The sequence below is a fragment of the Podarcis gaigeae genome (assembly GCF_964106915.1).
Source record: "Podarcis gaigeae genome assembly, chromosome: 14".
Lineage (NCBI taxonomy): Eukaryota > Metazoa > Chordata > Lepidosauria > Squamata > Lacertidae > Podarcis > Podarcis gaigeae.
In genome coordinates this window covers 8623736-8638964 of record NC_139690.1, presented here as the reverse complement: position 1 = coordinate 8638964, position 15229 = coordinate 8623736, and the positions used below count along the sequence as shown (strand labels likewise).

Genomic DNA, 15229 nt, shown 5'->3' with positions numbered 1-15229 from the left:
TATGTATTGTGTACATTTTCAGCTATGAAAATATTTTCACGAGCCAATGTTAGAAAAAGGGCCATTCTATTTTCAGTCTTCTTCTGTAAAACAGGCAATTATTGTAGTGAATATGTGAGAGAGTAGAGCCAGTTAGAGAATGGAATTTGGTCTCCAAAATAACCAAGATAAAATATTGGTAAGGTTATTATTATAACTTTTTCATATTATCTTTCCCATAGATCCCATTTCTCATTTGTCTTGTTCATCAGAAGAGTTATACCACTATTCTGCTATGTCTCCCACATCAGCTCATGCTAAGCTGACAACCAAATTAAAATTATAAAAGTCTACACCTACCAACCGCAGTCTTTAGTTCAGACCTGCTTGCTGTCCAAGGTTCTTGGAAGGATACTCAGTTTGTTTCAGGGTCTGAGTCTGCTTTGTTCCCCAGCCTCCAGTTCACTATTGGGAAATTAGAAAATGGCTATAGCTTTTGAGAGAAGTGGGTGACGTTTTAGCCAATTCACTTGCTCCTCCATTCTGGATAAAGCTTTTCAAATGCAGGCAAATAGGTCCAAGGCCTTTTTGTATTAGGCAGTTGTGAAATTGGACCTTTTTCCAGCAAGAAATATTGTAACTTTATTTTGTGTAGGAGTTGGGTGACATTTGCAAGCAAGGTTGTCAGGGCATAAATCCTGCCAAATTTCAGAAGAGCAGCTGCAGTGATTGCCCTACAAGCATAGCTATCACAGTTTTTTGGTGTGTAGAAAAGAAGGAATTCTTTAATTTCCCCTAGTGTTTTATGGAAAGTTGGTCTAAAAATTGCAGACACAAAAGGTGCTCCTGGGTCAAAACAAAGAAACAAACAAAACATTTAAATTGCAGTTGAATCGTTTCAGGGACTTTTGTGCTAGGCAGCTTTCAAAAATTGATTTTGAGGAGGAAGAGTCTAAAAGGATGAGCTATCCAGGTAAAGTCATTCACTTTCATTACAAGCTAAACTTGTTGGTTACAAAGGAGCTTAACCCCCTTACATTCTGATGGCTTGGGGAAAATTATTGTTTTGTTTGTTACTATGTTACGTATTTTTGTGTTTTTGTACTGTGAGCTGCCCTGTGATCCTCAGATTAAGGGTGATATATAAATTTAATAAATAATAGGTTTTGCTTTTGCAATGCTGCTCCCCCCCCCCCAAACGTTTTCACATTTTCCTTATATATGATAAACCTGGAGACATACTTTTGCTTTCAGTAGATCCTCACCTGCAGCAAAAGTAGATGTCTGGATTGCTGAGGCACCATGAAGCTTGTCAGAATTCATTTTTCTGACTTGAATGCTCTAGCACCAATCCCGCTTCACCTCAGACAAACCTCAACTCCATTCACGGTACTCCAGCTTATGATTCATCAAAATCTAATGACTCCTGAACAAGCTCCTCCAGTTTATCTTAGAGAGCATACAGGGTTTGTGATGCAACATTTTTGCTGCCGTTTCTTCCACCTGAAAATTTTGAGCCTTTGTTTTTCTTAATTTATAGTCCTTAGCACAACCTATTTGCAAACTTCATTCCATAATGTCGGTTAAAGTATAGCTTCAAGTTTCCTGTCTTAACACAAAAATAGAACGGTTCTAGAAAAATAGTCACACAAAAATTAAAAAATTTGTAGAAATAATTGCTTCATTTAATATTGCAATTTGTCTGGAAAGAGCATATGAGTGAGTAATGTAACATCTGGGTTTGTGTGTACATATCTGTTGCATAGACATGTATTTGGGGGGGGGGATGTGTATGTGTTTCGAGAACAAAGTAGCTGGGAATGTGGATGGGAGGAAGTGAAGTTTGCCAAAGAATCTCAAAGGGTAAAAGAAGAATCTGGCATGGCAGAAGGTGTCATGCTTGTGTGAAATTCGTATGTTGATGAGTGTGCAGTTATGGCTTTCTTCTTTTCTAGGCACTTCTTCCTTTAGCTCACCAGCATTTCTTTCATTTCTTCTCATCATACCATTGGAAAATAACTAGCCTTAGTTGCTGTGGTCCCTCTGCCTGAGGAATAGAGTCTTGGGTAGTCCAAGCCAGAAATTACACTTCTATACAGTGCTGTCATGGTCTTTTACAGTAGTGTCTTGTCAGTAACATACAGTACCTGCTTCAAAGAAATGTACATTTTAGGGTCAACAGTGAGTAATACCACAGTAAAAGAAATGGTTGGAGCTACAAGCCTAGCAAGGGAACAAATGTGGGTACAGAGTTCTATGGTTTAAGTGTAAGAAAATACTGTGTTAAATATAGGGTGGAAGGAAGAGGTGTTGGTCAAAGAAGTGCACGCCCATATAGGGTGAAGCAATAGGGTCACCATTAGTTACAAATAGGTTCTAGATAATGTGTAGTGGCTAACATAGGCAGACAGGCAGCTTGGCTGACAAGGAACTGATAAAGCCAAAGCTTCAATTGCCATCCCCAGCATACCTTCTTAACAGTGCTGCTTTGCCAAGACAGTGACGAGCAAGACAATATTGTAGTTCTCTGTAATAGAGTTGACGTAGGTAGATGCCAGCCATTTTAGGCCCTACAAAGACAGTAATACACACACAGAAGAGGACTGTTTTGTTCAGAGTAGACTCACTGAAATTAATTAGCATGACTAAGTTAGATCCATTAATTATTGTACGTCTATGCTGAGTAAAACTTAGTCAAATATCACGCTCCATCTGTTTTGCCATTGTCCAGTTTCTATGTTATGGATTACTTGGGTTTCTGAAATGCAGTTTTCAGTGTTGTGTATAACTTTCATATAAACTCAAAGCACAAAGTTTAATACTGTACGTCAGGAAGATATGCTTTGTGTTCATTTGTAACTTTGAGACTTATGCTTTATAGAGCATTTGAAGGGTGTCCCAGTTATGTAAAACTGACAGTGATGTGGAAGCATGTAAAGCTATGTAAGGTAACAGCTCTTGCAGTAAAAAAAATACATTAAAAGAAAGCAGCCAGCATATTGCGTTGGATTACAGAATCTTCCTACATGAAATGGAAAATGGCTCTATGTGTCAACATACAAGTCATGAGTAAAGCTAATAATGTAGATGGTAAACAATTTGATTGGGATATTTTGACTTACAGTACTGGCTTCATGTTTTGAGATCAGATTTATAAATATGCTTCTTTCCAATTATGGTAATTAGAATCTTCCAAAATACAGATAACAACCTTGTGACAAAACAATGCTAAAAAATCCTTCTGCAGTTTAAGCTGGATAATTCCAAGAGACAAACTAGTAACTATGCCATTTGATATATCTCCCAAAGTCTTGTGCATCTTTACTCTGCCCCCTTCCTTCTGCTTTGGTTTCCACGTTTTCCTGCTTAACAGTCACTCGAACATTGTTCATACATTTACAACTTTTCCTAATAGAGATCTGGGTGTGTCCTTTTCAAGTATTGATAGTGCATCATTTTTTACATGCAGTAATAATTGGCTCACCAAATATCTTTGATCTAGAACTGCTATTCATTTTATTTTTTTTCTTATTGCTTCAACTGTATGAGTGAGTTTGGTTGATCACAGTTTGTGGGTAGCAAGAATGTGTAACCTTTTAACATCAAGGTAACAGCACCTGAAGAATGGAGCTGGGAGGACATTTAGTTGCTGATGTTCTGCTCTCATCTTCAGTTGAGTTTTAGATTTCTGGTGTTCAGGTTGCAGTAGGAAATGCATAACAAATAACTTGCAATTTGGGAGAATGCAATATAGCTCTATCTCTTGGACTTAGAGGAATCCTGGGAAATACCTGCTGATTGCTCTGAATGCTGCCCTTTGACAATCACATGTTGCCAAATGAAAGGAAAAGGAAAATATTTCCTAATAAAAGTATGTCTCCTAAATATCAGTCTTAAAATAAATTATGAACTATAAACCAGATTAAAACACACTTTCACCTTTTATAGATTTCTTGTTCTCCTCTTTAATGAAGTCTGCATAATAGCACCTGTCATAGCACCAAGGGAGGGGCTTCAAGAGGATCCTGCACTAGAAACCCTGTTTGGGCCACAGTTGTACCTAGATCAGTTCCTACATGCAATCCTAAATTGGGATAGAAGTTCCACCACCACCTTCCATTCCCTGAAAATAATTTCTGAGGCATCCCCCCTACCATCTCCTTCAACTCCCCCGAATTGTGCCCTTACCTTTTGTGCTTCTCAGTCTCCCTCCTCACTGCTCTTCTATAAAGCTGCTTGTACTTTCTCCCCACGCAACAGTTAACCAGAAGTAAATGATTATCCATATGGGCAATGTCATTCTAGGTTTCCCAGTCTCTCTCACAGCTTTTTTTAAAGTCCGCATTATAAAATAATGTGGATTTGTGTATTACATGAAATGAGAGACTGGTATGAAAAGAGGTGTTTCAAAAATAGAGGTGCTACTTGCTTTTAAAAGTGTTTTGCCATGTTATAACCCTGTGGCCCTTATACATGAGTAGCTGTAGCTGCAGGACAGAGTTGAAGGGCCAATACATTTTAATGCTGAACAGGATATAGAAAATACAAAAACTTTTATTTTAAAAATCTAACTTATTCTGACATTTACTATTTTTCTTAAGGGAAAGGCAGGCAGGCAGGCAGGCAGCTGGGTAGGAAAATAAATGAAACATTTAAAACAGTGCAATTTCTCACTGTAGACTGGCAAAAATGACAGGTTTTGTTAATGGAGGCATAAAATGCAAACAACTATTGAAATAATTTTTCTTCCTTTCAGTTAATCCGTTGCTTTCAGAATGTTTATGCAAATGGACCTTTTAAATCTTCTCTGATGTGATGTCAGACCATATTAAAGCTGGAAACAAGTTTTGTAGAACCTTTCAGAATAAACATTCATTGCTGCCTATTAGCACTTCATAGTAACAAAAGTAAAAACAGTGCTAATTTTCTAGGAAAAAGAGGTTCCGGAACTCACCCTGTTCTCTTATAATGCCAATGGCGCCCACCTGAGAGGTGCAGAACAGAATTCTGTTGCGTTCCGACTGAAGAAAAAAACCTGATTAAAAGCATTGGGAGACCTGTTTATGGATCTCCTATGCCTTGTATAAATTAGCCCCAGAGCCCTGAAGGGCTCAAAAATCCAACAATTAAAAAATCTACACACTGTTTAACTGCCATGGCTAGATTTATTCTGGAAATGTCTCAAAAGAATGTCTGTTTTTAACTTAAAAGTATAACGAAGAGGGATCAGAAGAACCCCCATTCTTTTTTCCTTTGAATGTTGAAATGAAAACTGTTATTGGGAACTGAACTTGATGCACTTCAGTTCTATGGTATATAAAAAGAGTCCCCATAAACCAAGGCTGTGTTTGTAAGGACACTTCACTGTATATAAATTGTTGTTCACATATCCTCTGTTGTAATTTCATGTTGAATATGTGATGCATTAGTATGCAAGCACCAGTTTTAGTTGCACACTATAAAATACAGTGTGGATGAACCCATAATTGCAAATTTAAAAAGGTAAAGGAACAATGTTGGAGGGATCCAAAGTGATATCACAATATTTGAGGTTAAGGTACTGGAGCAAATGGATTTGTTCCATGCCCGTTTGGTTGAACTAGTTACTGCTTGTTCCAGAGTAACCTCTTTAGTCCTAGATACTGTGTGGGGTTGTTCGCATGTGCATATGCATGCAAACATAATTTTCTTCTATTTCTATCATAACCTGCCACGTAATTTAAAAACAAAACACCAGTGTGTGGCTGTGATTTAAAGTGGTGCATTGATCTCTCTTAGATTGTATTATGATACCATAATACAATCTTGGTATTTTTAAGTTATGTAAGTATTATATGCAATCTAAGTGTCTGATAATGACATGATTTTCTTCGTTAGCTTCTTGGAAGTTTGGCATTGGCAACTCAGTTTGGAAAACTCTATACAGGGATTTAGCAGAGACACAGCTTATTGTGCTTTACTGATATCTTTAATAGGATATTTGCCTGTTTCAGCAACAGCATTTTATCTATAATGGTGTATATGAGAGCATCCAAAATATCAGCAGTATCCAACTATTGCGTCCCATCAGCACAATGATTTATGCTTGTACAACTCAACTTTCAAATCCTCTCTTCCCACTGTGAACAACCCAATTATGATCCAGAACATGGATAGGCAAACTAAGGCCCTGGGGCCGGATCTGGCCCAATCGCCTTCTAAATCCGGCCTGCGGACGGTCCAGGAATCAGCGTCTTTTTACATGAGCAGAATGTGTCCTTTTATTTAAAATGCATCTCTGGGTTACTTCTTGGGCCTGCCTGGTATTCTTACATGAATAGAATGTGTGCTTTTATTTAAAAGGCATCTCTGGGTTATTTGTGGGGCATAGGAATTCGTTCATTTCCCCGCCTCTAAAATATAGTTCGCGGCCCCCCCCCACAAGGTCTGAGGGACAGTGGACCAGCCCCCTGCTGAAAAAGTTCGCTGACCCCTGATCTAGAGGGTTGGGGAAACACCCAGAACAGATTTATGGGGCATGTAGGGTGAGGGCAGTTCCATTGCGCAAGTGTAAATCCTTGGGCTAATGAAACAAGTTACTTAGCGCTATATTGGATAAAACTCTGTATTTTATTTTATTTTAGTGGAATAGGCTGAATGTTGCTTACATAAATGAGGATGAAGGTGTTTCAAACTGATGTTATGTGTACATGTCAAAACTTCACAATGGTGAATTGGCTATTACTTGGATGGAGCTTATTTTGCTTGCATAGCTGTTAACTATGCCTCTTCCACTGCTGAGTCTGATAAGGTGTAAATGTTACTAACCTTAACCTTACGTGTGATTATATTAAATATGAGAAACTCCAGAATGTATTTCATTCTTTTCTTTTTTCCCTTTTCATATAGGGGGACTGGTCCTTGTTGCCTTTCTCTGCTGCTCAGCTGTTCGCTGTATGACTTTCTTGATGTCTCTTAAGCTAGTGAAGCTGTGTTCCATGTGTAGTTCTCTTCCCTCTCCCAGTTCCTCTGCCATTTAGTTGTGATGTGTAGGGCATTTTAGTGTGCAGAAACTGATTACTCTTCTTTTTAATGTACCTTCTTTTTTAGAGCCCAGGATCAATGCCAGTAATGATACAATCATCATTCCACAATCTACACCTCCCATCACACTACAGTGCAACCTCACAACATTTCCCAGCCCTCTCACTGACAGCTATTGGGTGAAAAATGGTGTAGAGATTTCGGATACTAGAGAGAACACAGACACTACCCAGTACAGGTAAGCCTTGAAGTGGCTTTGGTATTGTCCCTAAAAATGAATGAAGCTACAGTATAGCTAAACTTTTTCCAGTGAAACTTGACATGTGTGGCTAATAAATTTTAGGTGACATTTAAGAGTCATTACTGTGGATTCATGTTGAACATTATGTCATCAGGAGTAATGTTCAAAATAATACAGTCTCTGCTGGTCAGAAGTTGTGTTTTCTGTGTTGTAAATATTCTTTTTTGTATAATTTATCTCATCTTCCTTTAATAATAAGAGTAAACTCTGCAACATAATTACATGCAAACCTCCTCAGTTTGTAGTATGTGTAGGACTCATATAGAATTTGAGTTACCTTGGTGCAGTTCTTTTAAATTGCACCATGTGAGAAGTCCAATCTAGGCAATACTATATGCTAGGATTGCATATTTCTGTTCTATGCTCCAGATCAGGCAGTTGGGTTGTTCTTTGTTCCAACAGTGGATCAAATCTAGAGCTAGCAGTTGCTGCCCAGTTTTTTGCAGCTTATTTCAAGGTTTGGTCCATGCTTAGAGCATGGTACTGACAGAACCTTGGGTACCTTTAGCTCCTGCTATAGAACTTCTAAGGGTGTACTCCAGTTTATGGTGATTTAAAGGGGTATCAGCCTTGCTTAGAAATAGTAGCTACTTCCTTGCTACTAGCATCTTCAACATGGCAGTGACTTCACACAAGAGTATTGTCTGGTCTTCATGATCATTGGGGCAACGTATAGTATTTGTCAGTGTTTAAAATTCAAGTATATGGATCTGTGCCTTGAGTTGTAATATATATTAAAGTTGGGTAATTTTGCCTGACTCAGCACACTAATTTTGAGTTTAAGACTAGAAGCTGGAATACAACTTGGTTAGCACTGTTGGTCACTTTAGAAACATTCATATTCTAGTCCTTAACTTCAGAGCAGGGGAAAACAGCCTTTTTAACTGATGTGTGCTTAATAACTACAGTATATCGCCGGGGGGGGGGGATTTAGTGGATGTAAAATTAATTAAAGACGTGGTGATCTGGAGTGAGATTGTGGTGTGAGCAGATTTTTATGCAGGGCTGCTGTTTGAAAAGCTCTTCAGAAGTTCCCAAAGCACCCAAGTATGCTCAGTACCCACAGGATACTGGCTGACTGGAAAAGGAAATTGAAAACCACCTGGGAGTGGTGTGGTGTGTCATGCAGGAGAGTAGGACTGACTGAAACAGTGAACAGGAGCACTTATGCAACATTTTGTTAAAATTCCCAGTTGTCTTCTAACTGTTAATATCTACAGAGGAGCCCCTGCTTTAAACTTCAACCAGCACATGGGGTTCTGCTTTCCACATAGCAGAACTTTCTCACTTGTGGCATTGTATCTTTGAGAGACAAATGGTTTGTCAACAAGGATCTGTAAAAGCACTTAACAGATTGCTAGTGATGCCCATAACTCATAAACTAGTGAGGTTGCTCTGCAGAAAGGTAGGGCAAGTGATTTAAAATCACTCTTAACCATCTTGAACACTAGAAAGGTTTAATTTCCAACCAAAGCATCTCCCAGTAAGCTACATTAAACCAACAAGCAAATGCACAAAATTAGAAAAGACCCCGCTTTAAATATGTGCCATGCGTAATTATTTGACTCCTGCATTTTCTTGTGTAGAAGAAAACTTTAACTATATGTAACAATCATTTTGGAGTGGTTTAGATTCCCTTTTTTCGTTCACAGAATGAACCAGAGACGATTGAGCTATTGCTTCTCAGCAACCAGAGTTGATTTGTTACCAATTGTGAGCTAACTATCTGGATCCACATTTCTTTTCTTTTCAGAATTCCAAAGCCCAGAGCAGATGATTCAGGGGAATATTTGTGTGTGTTCGTATTTGCCGGTTCCCCTGTAGCAAATGCCACTATAGAAGTGAAAGGTATGCCTTTATTTTTATTTTCTGCTTCCTTTTTTAAAAAGCTTAATTTCTACTAATTGTTTCTTTGTATCACTATTCTTGAATCACTTTATTTAGTTCTTGCCATCTCACAGTTGCATCTTACTGCATGAGTGGTCATCTTCCACACATGTCTCAACAAATTTGGATTGTCTGTTGAATTGCTTTGTCAAATTGCCCACAGAAAACTTTGTATTCTTAGAATAGCGTGTACATTGGTATTGTTTCCTTGCTGTACTCTTTTACCCTGCTTAATGGGCTGCCCACTATGTTTTGTCAAAACAGTTTTCCTTGCTGCTAAGCATCAGTCTGTCCAAGCTTCAGCTCTCTTCAGAATGTCTTTCCTTGTAGAAAATGTCATATCTCTCCTTAGGTTCAGAATAGAGTTGTGGGTGGGGCCAGTTCAGGAGCGAATGTAAAAGACTCTCCTGTAAAGATCTTATTGTGCATCTTCATTGGGTCTAGAAGAGAGTGTCATACAGTATTGCAGAAGTCCAATACTCTGTGAATCCCAGGCGCTCCCCCTTCTCTGCCCCACAACATTTCAAAGGAGCTCAAACTACTTTCTCTTTTAAGAGAGGCAGAAAGTAATTCTACAGTACTGTGAAAAGCTTGGCATGACAAGTCATCACTACCTTGATGCTTAAATGGTGATCATTTAGAGCAGTGTTTCCCAACCTTTTTTGGGCAAAGGCACACTTGTTTCATGAAAAAAATCTCGAGGCACACCACCATTAGAAAATGTTTAAAAAATTAACTCTGTGCCTATATTGACTATATATAAAGTAACTCTCTTTAATAGGCATCAAATAAACACAAAGAAAGTACCGGTATTTTATAATTACTTTATTATGAAATAGTAAGTACCGTATTTTTAGGACGCTCCGTCCCATAGGACGCACCTACTTTTTTTGGGGGGGGGAAATAAAGGAAAAAAATTTTTCCTTTATTTCCCCCCCCCCCCAAAACCAGGTCGGGGAACAGTAGGATGGCGGTGCTGCACCTCCCCGCTGTCCCCCGAGCTTGTGGGGCTGGCCCATGTCTGCCTGGCGCGAGGGGCGCTCTGCTTCAGGGCGCCCCGCGCGTTGGGCGGCAGGCTACAGTCTGCAGCATGGGGAACCCTCTGTTTCAGGGCACCCCACGCGCCCCCCCGGGTGCGCAAGGCTTGCCAACACGAGCGCGGAGCACGGGGCGTCCTCCGAAGGGCGCCCCGTGCTCTGCGCCGCCCGCAAGCCTTGCGCTCCTGGGGGGAGATCCCCTGGGTGCGCAAGGCTGGCCAACACCAGCGCGGAGCACGGGGCGTCCTCCGAAGGAACGCCGCCATCCCGCTGTCCCCCGACTTGGTTAGAAGGCTGGCGGGGGGAGAAGCCTGCTCCTCCCCGTCGCCAGCCCCGCAAACTCGGGAGACAGCGGGAGAGGCGTAGCGCGCTCACCCGCTGTCTCCCGACATGGTTTGGAGGCTGGCGGAGGGCTTCCTCCTCCCCCAGCCCCACAAGCTCCCAGAGCTCTGGGTCCCGTTCTGGGGGAGGGGGAAGCTCGGGCTTCCCCCGCCCCAGCCCCGCGTCTCCAGCCGGGAGACGGTTGCGCTTTAGCCCCGTGCGTGCTCTCCCAGCTGGAGAGGTGACGCGCGCCTATGGAGGCTCCTGCCATAGGCGCGCGTCACCTCTCCAGCGGGGAGAGGGTCGCGGGGGGCTGCTTTAGCCCCGTGCGTGCTCTCCCAGCTGGAGAGGTGACGCGCGCCTATGGAGGCTCCTGCCATAGGCGCGCGTCACCTCTCCAGCGGGGAGAGGGTCGCGGGGGGCTGCTTTAGCCCCCTGCGTGCTCTCCCAGCTGGAGAGGTGACGCGCGCCTATGGAGGCTCCTGCCATAGGCGCGCGTCACCTCTCCAGCGGGGAGAGGGTCGCGGGGGGCTGCTTTAGCCCCGTGCGTGCTCTCCCAGCTGGAGAGGTGACGCGCGCCTATGGAGGCTCCTGCCATAGGCGCGCGTCACCTCTCCAGCGGGGAGAGGGTCGCGGGGGGCTGCTTTAGCCCCGTGCGTGCTCTCCCAGCTGGAGAGGTGACGCGCGCCTATGGAGGCTCCTGCCATAGGCGCGCGTCACCTCTCCAGCGGGGAGAGGGTCGCGGGGGGCTGCTTTAGCTCCGTGCGTGCTCTCCCAGCTGGAGAGGTGACGCGCGCCTATGGAGGCTCCTGCCATAGGCGCGCGTCACCTCTCCAGCGGGGAGAGGGTCGCGGGGGGCTGCTTTAGCCCCCTGCGTGCTCTCCCAGCTGGAGAGGTGACGCGCGCCTATGGAGGCTCCTGCCATAGGCGCGCGTCACCTCTCCAGCGGGGAGAGGGTCGCGGGGGGCTGCTTTAGCCCCGTGCGTGCTCTCCCAGCTCGAGAGGTGACGCGCGCCTATGGCAGGAGCCTCCATAGGCGCGCGTCACCTCTCCAGCTGGGAGAGCACGCACGGGGCTAAAGCAGCCCGACTCGCCCGCCTCCCTCCCACGGCACACCCGGCAACTTCTCGCGGCACACTAGTGTGCCGCGGAACACCGGTTGGGAAACACTGATTTAGAGCTGTAAAGAGCAATAGGGCACAGAACATTAAATCTAGTCTCTAACTTTGAATCGTAAATGTTACACATAGCAAGTTGAAAAAGTTAAGTACACTGTTTCCTATAGATTTTGTATTTATCCACATGACTGCTTAATCATTACCAAGTCTAAATTACCGTATTTTCCCCTCTATAACACGCAGATTTTTTCTCCTAAAAAGGAAGGGGAAATGTCTGTGCGTGTTATTGAGCCAATGTGTGGTCCCTGGAGCCAAATGGCGCGAGGGGAGGCAATAAAAATCAGGCAAAAATCAAATCGCTCGTCTCGGAGAAGGGAAACCTGAAAAGAGGAAGTGGCTGCTTTCCTGCATTCTGCCTCAGGGTCTTACTGCCCACCCACCTCGGTTTCCTTGCTGTGTTTGCTCAAACGGAACAAATAGCAGGGAAAGCCCCTCCCCTCCAGGCAAGCAGAGGGGAAAGCAGAGTTTCCTGCTGAAAACATGCAGGAGGGGGAGAGAGAGAGAGAGAGAGAGAGAGAGAGAGAGAGAGCCCGAGCTGGCTAGCTTGGGTGGGTAGGTGAGGGAAAACTTTTGCCTTCCTTTCCTCCCTCCAGTTATACCCCTCTCCTGCATTCTTAGCCAGCTGCTTCTCTGCACACCCCTCTCCTGCTCCTTGTCCGTTCTGTGTTTTTCCTCCCCTCCCCACTTAAAATGTGCTTAAAAAGCATGGATCCACATGGATCTTCAGGATCTTTGCATTGGGTCACCCCAAATTCACCATCAGATCACATAGCATGTCCATGGCTACAGCCTGCCCCCCCAAAATCACGCACCCACTGTTGCCTGGGGCTGCAATGGTGCAAAAACGTGGTTAAAAAGCATGGATCTACATGGATCCTCAGGATCTTTGCATTGGGTCACCCCAAATTCACCATCAGATCACATGTCTGTGGTCACAGCATGAAGCACAAAAATGATACATCCACTGTTTCATTCAGAATGTTTTTTCCCTTGTTTTCCTCCTCTAAAAACGATGTGCGTGTTATGGTCAGGTGCGTGTTATAGAGCGAAAAATACGGTAATAACTCAATTCTCTCAATTGCTTGCACAGTGTTCCCATCTGGCCCCAGGGACTGAAGTTCCCCATCTTTGCTTCAGCACAGTGCCATTTACTTTCTTAATTTTCTCTCTACCATCTTTAGGTTCCCGTCCCCCTTAAAGTTTAATGGTTTGTTTCATCCTCCAGCACCTTCTTTCTTTCCCTTTCTTGGGCTCATCAGCTGATTTTCATGCTTCTAACAGTCCTACTTTCCAGGGTTTTGTGCAGAGACTTTTTTTTCACCTGTTGCCACCTGGACTACTTTCTTGCACTAACTATAATTTCTACACTCATTAGACTTGGTTCTCTAGCAAAGGCTTTGCCTTATCTTCAATTTGCTATCCTTTCTTGTTGAATGATCATGCTTTGCTGAATTGTTATAAAATGCAAGTTCTTTTTTCCTCTCTCAGCTGCTTCTGTTTAACTCCTGTTGATATTTTGTGACAAGAACTTGTCCGTGATCTTTGTTGCTTCTTTGCCTTTTTCGCTACAAATTCAGGTTCTTCAACTAATCAGCTTTCTGAAAATATTTTATTGCTTTTCAAAGGATAACTAGAACTCTGTTCACTTACTTTATCTAAACCCAATTATGACAAAAACCTTTTTGAGGATCTGTTTACTTAATTAAAAAGCATTGTTGTCCAGACTGCAACCTTCCATATCTTCAACTTTCAATGTGACCATGCCTCTTCCCTTTGGTCCTTTCATTTCAAACTTTAGATTCTTCAAATGTGTGTTTATTTGTCTCTTCCTGCCTTTATTTGTAACCCTTCTGAATGCATGGGTCTTCTTGAAAAAAATATGAGGATTTTCCACTACTCTAAAACAATGAAGATGAGATTTAGCATGTTTACAAGTGCAATAAAATGTCTGTGTGAGTTCTCCTGTTCAATATGCATGCCACTCAGCCATGCTTTTTTTCAAGGTACTTGAATCCATTCCATTTCCTCCCAGTTTTTCTGACTATTAATAACAATTTATCCAAACACCTCAGTTTGTTAGACAATATGTCCTGGATTTCATCCTGCTTCATACTTCATCAGAACAAAAATCTCTCACAGATGTCAGCTGTAGATCTCTGAGAACTTGGAACCACCCATTCATAGGGTGTGTCTTTTTAGGATTCAGTCACAATTTTTTAGTCCTTCATTTTTCATGTCCTCCCACTGGCAACCTGTGACCCTCTGGGTATTGCTGGTCTACAACGCCCATCATTTTGCCCACTGGACAAGCAGCAATATATTTTTGTGGACTATATTTTTGCGGGTATTCAGTGACTATATTTTTGTGGTTATGTAGTGAGCTTTTAAAAAACCCAAAACATTGCAAATCTTCATGATTCTGCATTCTTTTCTATGTAGTAAAGAATGAATGGGCCCTTGAATAACTTCCATTGTATTTGATATATGTGTCAGAGACCTGGGATTGGACTCTGGCTGGATTAACAGATCAGGCCCTAGCAGTCGCCTAGAAGGACACGTGTGACAAAATTAGCTGCCTTGAAAGCGAATGGGTTTTAGAGGTGGTAACTGAAGCATACCAAGCCATCTGCTAATGAAGGTTCATCTCAGGTAGTTCATTGATCTCACGTAATCTCTCAAAAGTATTACTCTACAACAGGTCTTGGGAGTTAAAGAACTGGCCAAGTGAGTGGCAGTGGACCTGCTTAGGCAGGAGCAAGTGTGCTGGTGTGGGGTCCTCAAGAGTGAAGAAGTTCTTTGCTTCACATGAAAGTTCATCTTTTCAAGTGTCAAAATTGTGCTGGTTTAAACAAATACATTACTGAGTAGAATGTTATAAAAATATAATTTGTGTGTGTCCCCTTCTTTCTTACATTCAACATTTACTCTTCACTCTGTTGTAGGTCAGACATTCAGTTGTTTTGGAATTACACATTAAACATGAGTCATAGATGTGCAGATGCTTCTGGAGACAACTTACAGACTTGTTTAGAAAAGAAGCAATATACATTTATAAGTGTCCAGTTAGTTTTCCTGGTGTGAAAAGTTTCCTTGTATATACAAAAGATATATTGAATAATTATTTCTTATGCACTAGAAATATTGGCTTTTATATACTCTTCATTCCCTAAATGTGCAGGTCTATTACTCAGTGATGTCTCTTAAGAAAAAGGAAAAAGAGAGAAAAGGCTACAAAGGCCACTTTCACACACCATTGTAAGGCAGGATTTACTGAATGAAGAGTGTGCTGGTGCACGTAACTTTTTCATTCCTTCATGCAAGTGGGTAAAATAAACCAGCAAGCAGCAGTTAAGGTGGACGTCCCATGATGTACAAACCCTGCATCCAGTTTGTTGCTCCAGATAAGCCAGAATTTTCCCCCGACTTCACCACTTGCTATATTGGCTTAATCATTGCTTGTTTGGGAACAACAGACCAGGATGCCAGGTTTGTCATGGGAAGGG

At 42.3% G+C, this 15229-nt stretch overlaps 1 protein-coding gene across 2 annotated transcripts in view; it reads left to right on the top strand.

Annotated features, from left to right (window-relative positions):
- Positions 1-15229, top strand: part of NPTN (neuroplastin) — a 46482-nt gene that overhangs the window by 13214 nt on the left and 18039 nt on the right. For both annotated transcript variants that reach the window (XM_083712833.1, XM_083712834.1), the window contains 2 exons: positions 7069-7240; positions 9057-9151. In XM_083712833.1, coding sequence (XP_083568959.1) covers positions 7069-7240; positions 9057-9151 — 267 coding nt within the window. The remainder of the gene's footprint in view (positions 1-7068; positions 7241-9056; positions 9152-15229) is intronic.